The 10,475-nt window shown below is 46.2% G+C and overlaps 1 protein-coding gene across 1 annotated transcript in view; it reads right to left on the bottom strand.

Annotated features, from left to right (window-relative positions):
• LOC310774662 (striatin-like) overlaps window positions 1-10,278 on the bottom strand; it is an 88,882-nt gene extending 78,604 nt beyond the window's left edge. The window contains exon 1 of the mRNA XM_083634769.1: window positions 9,948-10,278. Within this exon, the coding sequence (XP_083490895.1) occupies window positions 9,948-10,121 (174 nt within the window). The 5' untranslated portion in view covers window positions 10,122-10,278. The remainder of the gene's footprint in view (window positions 1-9,947) is intronic.
• Window positions 10,279-10,475: the final 197 nt, after the last annotated feature.

A 10,475-nucleotide genomic window follows, 5' to 3' on the forward strand; every position in this document is an offset into this window, starting at 1 on the left:
AGCCGGCTGTGCATATGGAGAAAGAGAGGCGAGGGGAGGAGGGGGGATATAAAAGATAAAAAAGCATCGATTGCTGATGTGAGCGTTGATTACCATGGCAACGATTGAAGCTTCGAAGCGTCACATTTTTTGGGGTCAAGCCTATAGTAGCTTCATACAGTCTATCTGCTCCACTCCAACTCTTCCTCATCACAAACTCCCCCAGGAAGACGCAGCCTGATTGGCTGGGAGGCTCGTCAAGGTAAATGGGGCACAAATACCACATGGACACGCGTCATTAACCCAGCCTGGCAGGAAGCGCATTCCCTTTATGGATGCACTGTCATCCCACCATAGGTCAGCTGTTACTTATGTAATATGGAGGAGTGGGAGGAGAGAGAGAGAGTAGGGGGGAGAGAGAGAAGGGTAGAGAGAGAGAGGGGGGCGACAGGGAGACAGACAGAGAGAAGGGTAGAGAGAGGGAGAGAGGGGGGGAGAGAGAGAGGGGGTGACAGGGAGAGAAAGAGAGAGAAGGGGAGAGAGAGAGAGGGGGGGGAGAGACAGAGAGGGGGGGCGACAGGGAGAGAGAGAGAGAAGGGTAGAGAGAGAGGGAGAGGGGGGGAGAGAGAGAGGGGGGTGACAGGGAGAGAGAGGGAGAGAGAGGGAGAGAGGGGGGAGAGAAAGGGGGGCGACAGGGAGAGAGAGAGAGAGAGAAGGGGGGAGGGAGAGAGAGGGAGTGGGGGGAGAGAGAGAGAGGGGGGCAACAGGGAGACAGAGAGAGAGAAGGGTAGAGAGAGAGGAAAGGGGGAGAGAGAGAGAGAGAGAGAGAGAGAAGGGTAGAGAGAGAGACGGGTAGAGAGAGAGAGAAGGGGGGGAGAGAGAGAGAGGGGGTGACAGGGAGAGAGAGAGAATGGTAGAGAGAGAGGGAGAGAGAAGGGTAGAGAGAGAGGGAGAGAGAAGGGTAGAGAGAGAGGGAGAGAGGGGGGGAGAGAGAGAGAGGGGGGGGAGAGAGAGAGAGGGGGGCGACAGGGAGAGAGAGAGAGGGAGAGAGGGGGGAGAGAGAGAGGGGGTGACAGGGAGAGAGAGAGAAGGAGAAGGGTAGAGAGAGGGAGAGAGGGGGGAGAGAGAGGGGGCAACAGGGAGAGAGAGAGAGAGAAGGGTAGAGAGAGGGAGAGAGGGGGAGGTAGAGAGAGAGAGAGAAGGGTAGAGAGAGAGAGAAGGGGGGAGAGAGAGAGAGGGGGGGACAGGGAGAGAGAGAGTTGAGAGAGATGGATTCATTTGATGAGAGCTTACTTAGCTTTGCAAAGGGCAGATAATAGTTGAGCTGTGGTACAAGATGCAGAGAGAACTAGTCCAGCACTGGTCATCAATAAGTCAAATGAAAGCTAGCTTGGTGGTTCGTTCTGAAGCATCATTACATCAGACTCTAGGATGAGCGTTCTGCCATTTGCCTTGATGAAAAATCACAATTGCCCTATCCACCTTATTTTTGAATGCCCCACTGTAAAAAAGAATTGTGGGTACAAGGTCCGGTTTAACGTGACTTATTGTTACAGCTTGCCATTTCCTTTGTTATACTCGGCTGCAGACCCGAATTATAAACCGGAAACTGGAGGACGTTATAAAAGTTATAAATATAGTCACGTTATAAACAACTAACCAATGCTGGGGGTCCGTATGGAAACAGTGTTACTCGAAAATAATGGTTAAAAGTTAAATCAACTTGGTCATTCAGTGGCGTTTTACTGCCATGTAACGTAACTATTACGCTAGCCACTAGCATTAGCCACAGTAGCCGACTACCCACAATGCATTGCGTTATCCCAGCACCCGAACGACACGGCTGTAGAGTAGAATGGCTCTGCTGTAAAATTCTCATAGACGTTTTTTTTTTTGTCAAGTTAAAACAGTTAAGTTAAGTTATCCTTTATTTATCCCCTTGGGGAAATTCATCCTCTGCATTTGACCCATCCTCTACTAGGAACCTTCCTAGAACTAGGAGCAGTGGGCAGCCACAGTGCAGCGCCCGGGGACCAACTCCAGTTCTTTTTGCCAGTACCTTGGTCAGGGGCACTGACAGGAGTATTAACCCTAACATACATGTCTTTCTTTGATGGTGGGAGGAAACCGGAGCACCCGGAGAAAACCCATACGGACACGGGGAGAACATGCAAACTCCACGCAGAAAGGACCTGGGACGGACCGGGGTTCGAACCCGGGACCTTCTTGCTGTGAAGCAACAGTGTTAACCACTGAGCCACCGTGCCGTCCGCAAAACAGTGTAAAAAAATTACACCGGAAGCGGAAGAGGCACCCATCAGGCATCATGGCAGCTAGAAATAAGGTGGATAGGGAGTCAACAGAATGTGTGTGCTACTAAATAAGCATGTGTTCATCATATGTGCATCTCCATCACTGAGGCCGATGCGATACGCATCTCGATGCATTGCCAAGTACGATCCGATATATTAAAGATACGAAGCTACGCGATTCACTAATGCGATTTGTGACGCAAAAGAATGATGCTATGCTATACCATTCAATGTGGTACAGTGAGTTCCTTTTTCTTTAAGCAGCAAATCATGAATTAGCTCAAAAAGAAAATAAATTTTTACTTTACACATTTTGTTTCTCTAGTACTGCAACTCAGTGAGCATCTCATTTAAAGCTGCATTCAGTTATGTTTTTGTGCTAAAATAAGTGTTAAATAGCTCTATATTCTGACAGCAATCACTGAAATAGTAGAGTGTTTGGTCAGTGACTTGAAACGCCCAACCCCCCACTGTCCTCTATCTCTCTCCTGTAGTCCTGCAGGCAGGGCGGACGTATCTCCGCAACCGTAACTCGTAGGCGGATCGTGGCATTTGGATTCGGGGTGAAGAAATACATATACCGTAAATTCCGGACTATAAGGCGCACCGGTCTATAAGCCGCACCTTCAAAGGTGACTATTTTTTTCTTATATAAGCCGCACCGGTCTATAAGCCGCGGGTGTTTTGATGTTTAATTACCATATGTAAGGCTTCGTGCACAGAGGGGATTGTCGGGAAAGAGATGGCTGTTTGGGGAAGCTCCCATTTATTAACATTTCAACAAAACAAAAGTCAGGTCACTAATCCCCAGACAAAATCACACATTGTGGTATTTTTTGTTTTTTTTACAGTGCACACAGTGTCCGCGGTGTGGTGAAAAGAGGGCAAGAGAGGAAATTAAAACAGAAGTGGATTTATAGTTAGAAAGAGTGCTAAAGAAGAGAGAATTCCGTTTTTTATTTTTTTATTTTAGTTACTCACAGTACTATTGACCAGTCCAACTCAAAAGATATTCGGCAGTTTCACTTTGAGCTCTTGTTCCGCCGCTGTCCATCAATGGTTATGACGAGTCTCGCTGGGTACAGTACGCCAAAGCGATATCCATTGACTTTAAACTTTTCGATGATGCTGTTGTATGTTGCGCGTTTCTGTTGCACCAACGCGGAGAGGTCCTGCCGGACGAAAAAGCGCGTACCCTCCCAGGTGAGGGGCTTCTTCCCCGCAGCCTGGAGGATGAGTTGACGGTCGGGCCAGCGGAGTAGGCAGATGAAGATGGCCCTCGGTGGCAGGCCGGGGTCTGGACGTGGCCGAGGCGCCCGGTGTGCCCTGTCCACCTCTGGTGGTTTCTCGCCTTCCTTCAGGTCCAGGATGTAACACAGGATTTTGCCACGAAAGCGTCCATGTCACCAATCTCAGCTCCCTCTTTTACATTGATCAGGCGAATGTTATTTCTTTTACTCCTGCTGATTAAGTCATCAACCTGCGTGTGCAGCGTTTCGATGTTTTTGCATTTTATCCACTTTCGGACTCACTGTGTTGTTTTTGTCCTCCAGTGCGCTGATGCGCTTTTTTTAGAAACTCTGTTCACGGTTGCATTATTTTCTTTAGTGAGTGAGTGGATGGACTTCTGCACGTTTTCAAACTTGTTTTCAAGCTGCTCAAACCTCTGAGCGATGTCGGACTTAATCGATAGTGTTTCACGGAGTAAAAGTTTAGCCCAAGCCGTGTATCTCCAGCCTCCAGCAGGTGAGTCATTTCCTCATTCATGGCGGTGATTTGCTTCGTCTTTTTCTTTCTGCTTACCTGTGTTGTGTTATGTTATGTTATGTTATGTTGTTAAAAGAGGGCAAGAGAGGAAATTAAAACAGAAGTGGATTTATAGTTAGAAAGAGTGCTAAAAAAGAGAGATTTTTTTTTTTTTTTGGAAAAAATCCATAGATAAGCCGCACCGTTATATAAGCCGCAGGGGGCAAAAAAGGCCAAAAAACGGGGAAAAAGCCGCGGCTTATAGTCCGGAATTTACGGTACTTCAAAAGCATCGCGATCTGACCTTCCATTTCCCAGAAAATGTCAACTTTTCTCTGATTGGATCAAAATTGGCGCCGACCTCCCGCTATCCGGTCAGAGAAGAGTTGACATTTTCAGGAAACCGGAAGGTCAGATCGCGATGCCTATAAAGAACTTCCGGTATATGTCTTTTTTCACCCTGAATCCAACGTCGCGGTTGCAGAGATACGTCCGCCCTGCATGCAGCGCTACAGGAGACAGAAAGAGTACAGTGGGGGGTTGGGAGTTCCAAGTTAGTGACCAAACACTATTGCCATTTTGGCCGATCACCGATATTTACCGATGTTGATATGATCTATATAAAAACACATTTCTATGATAATCACATTTTGTACATACTGAAAAACACATGTAAACACCGTGAATTTGAAAAAGTCATGCATTTCCTTATTTCCAAAACTTTTGAAAAGCTCATAAAATCATAGATTTACGGCATTGTTTCCTCTCAATGTGGAATTTTTGGCTGATACCGATAACCGATATTACCACTGCAACATCGGGACGATGCTGATATGTTAAAAAATGACTATCAGCAGCCAATACCGATATGATTGCTGATATATCGTGCATCCCTAACTATTTCAGTGATTGCTGTCAGAATATAGAGCCATTTAACACTTATTTTAACACAAAAACATTGCTGAATGCAGCTTTAAGGAGCATAGGCCCTCTAGTAAAATATAAAACCCATTATACCCAAGTAAATCGTATCCGATCCAGTGCACACTTTTTTAACACATTTTGAAATGTTATGACAGTGCACCGATGCAAAATCAGTTAATTTTACCATCCCTAGTTTATAGTGACCTTATCGCTCTTTACTGTATCACTGTTATTCCTGTAGGAAATTTTACTGCGATATTTTTTGTTTTATTCCTTCCAAAACGTGTTATAGACGGTTTTCACGGAATTGGGTTGCTATGGGAACAGTTTGAACCCTAGCTTATTTATTTATTTCGGTCATGGGCAATTAACTCATTGAATGCCATGGACGTCCTTCGACGTCCAATTAAATAGTGACGTAGAATGCCACGGACGTCCTTCGACGTCCAATGCGTTTTTTGACGGTGGGACGTCGATCAAAGCCTTCCGCAGCTCCTGTACAACTATAGTAGCTATTGGAGGTGTATAACCTATTTTACGGACTCATTAGGTGGCGACAGTGCTTGCTCGGTGCAGTCCAGATTAGAGACAGGTCCGAGAAACAGCCTAAAAGCCGTGGATCAAAGACAAACCGATACATGCTCCCAGAGCCATTTGCTCTGTCGCGGGAGATTGGCTCCGAACAGGAGTCAATCCGCGCTCACAACTGAGCCCCTCTGTCCCTGTCTGTCTGTCTGTCTGTCTGTCTGTATAGTTTCCCCACCCGATTAGCAGACAGGAAAGCAGCCCCTGACGCCAAACCATTCAGCAATCCGGGTTGGCTCTTCCCTGCTGTGGCGCTGAGAGCCGACAGCAGCACACAAACGCAGCAGTCCGAAAATATAATGGTTGCGTGAGGCTGTGTGCAGTGTGGGGAGGAGTTTACGGGGGGAGGGGGGGAGGGGGGTGGTGCCGGGTGGTGCACGCAGGGCATCACACAACAACTACGTCACTACATCAGAAAATATTATCTTCAGACTCAGTGAATGTGCTTGAAATGCTGCATTTCACAAAAGGCGGATTATCTCAGCTAATAATTTGAAAAGCCTGAAAACGCTGAAAACAACCTATCTTCTCAGGCTCATAACTAAAGAACGGAAAATGGTATCAATAAACTTTTTTTTGCTGATGATACAATAGAGCCAGCTCGTTCTTGTGCGTGTTCGGTGTTTACATAGTAATATCACACAATATTCTGTGGGCCTCGAGAAATCACTGAAAACGCTCTGAAAACTCTGGCACTGGGAGCATCCGTTCTCCAAAAGTGGCTGGCACTGAATGAGTTAAAACATTTCATAAAATAAAACAAAAAAAGTACAAACAAAGCAGCACAAGGCTGTTAGACCGAAAAGGTGTAGGCTGAAGCTATAGCTTATAGCGCCTACCCTTCTTACTTAAACAAGCTATACAAACAGAAAAATGATTATCGAATAATTATTATTATATTATTATTTCCTGTCAGCTATTCTATTAGCAAACATTGCAACAGTAAGTAAGCTAGGGGCAATTTTGAATGTTTATGTTGTCAAATTAAAAGCATCTATAGGATTGCTATAGTTATTTTTGTTATGGTCCAATACCCAGCGTCGGCCCTCCATGTCTCCTCAGCCCCTCGGCAGGCTGGACAGCACCAGGCTGATGTGTTGGAGAGAGACACACGCAGGGCCCGAAATTAGAGCCCGCCACCCGCCAATGGCGGGCATATTTTAGCTTTGGCGTGTTAGGTTTGGCGTCTCTCCGCCACGTGGCGGGTCGCAAAATAGTCGTCATGTAATATTAAAACTGTGTGTAGCCGCCTGTGTCCAGCAACCGTCTTTTTCCGACTGTTAAACGCTGGGAGTGCGCTGCGGAGCACTGATCCCAGCCACAATATACAAGGAAGCAATCTGAAATTAACGTTAGTTCAGAGCAGTAGTATACTGTAACACGAGTGCTTCCTGAGGCTGTTCCACTCTGGCTCTCCCGTATAAGCTACCAAACGTGCCTCTGGAATGAAATGCAGTCTCAATTTAGCGGAGGTAAATTGACAGCCGAACGTCAGGCGAATCAATCAATCAATGAATCAATCGCTCGCACTTGTTGCCGACACTACTCGTATGATACAGTATACCGGTATATGAGGAGATAATAGTTATCATGTGTGTTTTGGTGCGCAGCTGGCTAATAGGCTACCAAACATGACTGGAGTGGAATGGAATGCAGTCGTCACTTTAGCGGAGGTAAAAAGCATCTTTTAACCTCTGCCAGCCTACATCGGGCAAATTAATCAATGAATCAATCGCTCGCGCTTGTTGCCGAGCTATGATGAGGAGATGAATCAAAATGCTTACCCACCAATAAAGCCGAAGCGGAGCGGAGAACGAGTGCAGGAGAGCTAACGCAGGTGCCAGGTGTGAGTGGGAGAGAAAGGTGTGTAGCCCAAGTTGTGCGCTGTGCACTGAGACTGTCGCAGTTATTACTTTTAGCTGCATTGTTTTTTTTACAACAATTTAAGCTCAAGATTGACTTGACATGTATTGATTAGTCAATCATCAATCAATATATTAAAATAATTTGCTTCAAATTTTACTCTGGCCTCTTATTTAAGTGTGTATTCTTCAACGTAATACCTTATCTACTTGAAATGTACTGAAAAAAAATTATATATATGGATATATGTGACACAAAAATGTGGGGGTTTTTTTGGCCGGTAAGAAATATGCTTGGCGGGTAGATGTTTTCTATCTACCCGCCACTGGCCGGTGGGTCAAAAAGTTAATTTCGGGCCCTGGACACACGCAGAAACTAGGGCTGCACGATAAATCACATTTTCATCGTCACGGCGATATGAACATGTGCAATATACAACACATCGCAAAGACTGCCTGAATCGCAATGAATAATAGTTTTATTTACACGGGCCATGCATTCACACTCAGCAGCTGTGTGATCGTTTTGTCTTGTGTAGTAAATCCAGCGCACCCTTCCCTTGCAGCACTGCGCTCCACCCCTCCACCAAAGCCCAAACACGCTGTGTGTAGTTTCAGCTTGAGTCGTAGTTGCAGCTACAGAGAGCCATGCTGGTGGGCATAGACTATTCATTCAGCTATTAGCCCTTTTCACTTCCCACCCAATTCACCCACTTTGTGTGTAAAATGCAGGAACACAGGTGTAAACAAAACAGTAACGAGGGCCACTGGATCACCAAATGGATTGGAAGTTGGAAACCCTCGTTAATGATCTGCCTGCACCTGTGTTTACTTCCTGCCTTTTAGGCACAAAACGAATTGGGTGGGAAGCGAAAAAGGGAAAGGTTAGCAGTAAAGCAGAAAGACATAGGAACTGTATTATAGCTAATATGCATACCGGTACTTCAATAATATTGGAAGTACTGGTCTTGAAATAAACAAATATTATGTTTAAATGGTAAATGGTAAATGGCCTGCATTTATATAGCGCTTTTAGCCAAAGCGATTTACAGTCAGTAGGTACATTCACCCATTCACACCCCGATGGTGGCAGGCTACCACCACGCAGGGTGCTGGCACACCAACGGGAGCAATTTGGGGTTCAGTGTCTTGCTCAAGGACACTTCGACATGCAGACTGGAGGAGGCGGGAATCGAACCACCGACCTCTTTTATCCAAAGCAATTAGTGGACGACCCGCTCTACCTCCTGAGCTACAGCCGCCCTATTTTGTTTGCGTTTATTTCAAGATATAGTCATTTGCAATATTGAACAATGTTATCGCCCACTGCAGATTTTCCTCATGTTGTGCAGGCCTATACTGGGACCTGCTCTGACTGGCTCAAAGCTGCCAGTTTAAAGTCAGTGACAACACTCGGGCTACTACTAACAGCAGCAGAGCAGCATTTTGCTCAACCTGACCACGACATGGACATGTCACATCAATGCGTCCGTTATCGGACAGCTAGCGGCTATACATCCATCATCGGACAGTCTGACGTGCTGCCATGCGTGTCATGCCATGCGTGTCAGTGTTGATTTGGCCTACTCTAGTCTAGGTATCACTGTGCTCCATGTATATTCATGGAGGAAATTGCAAGTGACCGTGATTACGATGATGCCAAAACAAACACTATCAGCCAGTAAAGTTAGCCTCTGGGTCCGATAATGGACCTAAGGGTTTGACGTTGAAAATCGTCCCATCAATACGAAAAACAGACGAGGCTGAGTTCCATTTACAAACAAGACAAGATACATTGCTGTAAAACTATGCGTATATTGATGAACAAGTGCTTTATTGTGACAATTCTGCCAGGGCTTACAGTATATGTCAAAGTGTCGAGTTGAAAGCCTGAAATCTCTCCGCTAGCAAGTAGCCCCGATACGCTGCTCGCTCTCTGTGTGGAGACGATGTCACCCGAAACTCAGTTTAAAAAAATGAAACTTTATGTGGCTTTGCTTACCACGGACACGCATATAGAACATGACTCAAGACCACTGGGACCCAGTCTTTAATTCGGTATGCCAATGAGCAAATATAACCGGTGTTTAAATGCAAATCAAACTGTCAGAATGTACTCTTGTTCCCATATAAACACCGTGCACCAAAATAACAGCGCAAGGAACGTCTACTACCACTTGACATTTTATTCAAATGAATGATGTTTGGTTAATTTTACGAATGCCGAATTGAAAGTTAGCTCCGATGCGATGCGGTCTGTATCTTTGCCGTAAAAGCAAACACACAAACAAAATGCACACACGTTTGAATGGAATTTGGCGTGACGGTGGCAACGTTCTCTCTCTCCAAACAAGACGGAAAGACGGCGTGTATTCTGTTTGGAGAGAGAGATCATTACCGTAGCCGGCGGCCGGGTTTCATTTGTAAACAATAACGTCGGCTTTAAAACTGCAGTCAAACTAATAACGCTAGTGTTTCTTTAGCTAACGTTAGCCAGCAGCAACGCTGCTGTGTCCGACAATGGAACCACGGTGTTTACCTGGAGCTCGGCCCGCTCCACCTCCCAGTGGGCCCTCTCCAGCTCGAAGCGGGCCCACTCGTGCTGGAGGAAGTGGAGGATCCCCGGGATGCTGTAGTGAGGCCGCTCCCCGGCCTGCGGAGCCCTGCTGCTGCTGCTCAACACCCCGGGGCCCGCCTCCTGCTCGTCCATCATGGCCCGGGCCGCCGGGCTGAAGGGGCTTGGGTTCGGTTCCGTAACGCGACTCTCTCCCGCCTCCTCCTCAATAATGTGTCATGAGAAGGAAAAGACGGTCCATCTAACCTAACTAACGTGACGTGACGTTACATTCTTCTGAGCAGCAGAGCGAAAAACTCACGTCTGAACTGAAGCAGCTGTCAAGATGAGCAGTATCAAACTATACTATCTCGCCACGATGAAAAACAAAACGAGACTTCCGGCCAGGAGTTTCAAAGTAAAATCATACTTGATGTAATGTTGCAAGCAATCATTAAAACAAAATCTTATTCGTTCAAGTGTAACAACACACAACCCTTATTGGTCTTTTTT

This window comes from Poromitra crassiceps, assembly GCF_964638095.1.
Source record: "Poromitra crassiceps genome assembly, chromosome: 4".
Taxonomy (NCBI): Eukaryota; Metazoa; Chordata; class Actinopteri; order Beryciformes; family Melamphaidae; genus Poromitra; species Poromitra crassiceps.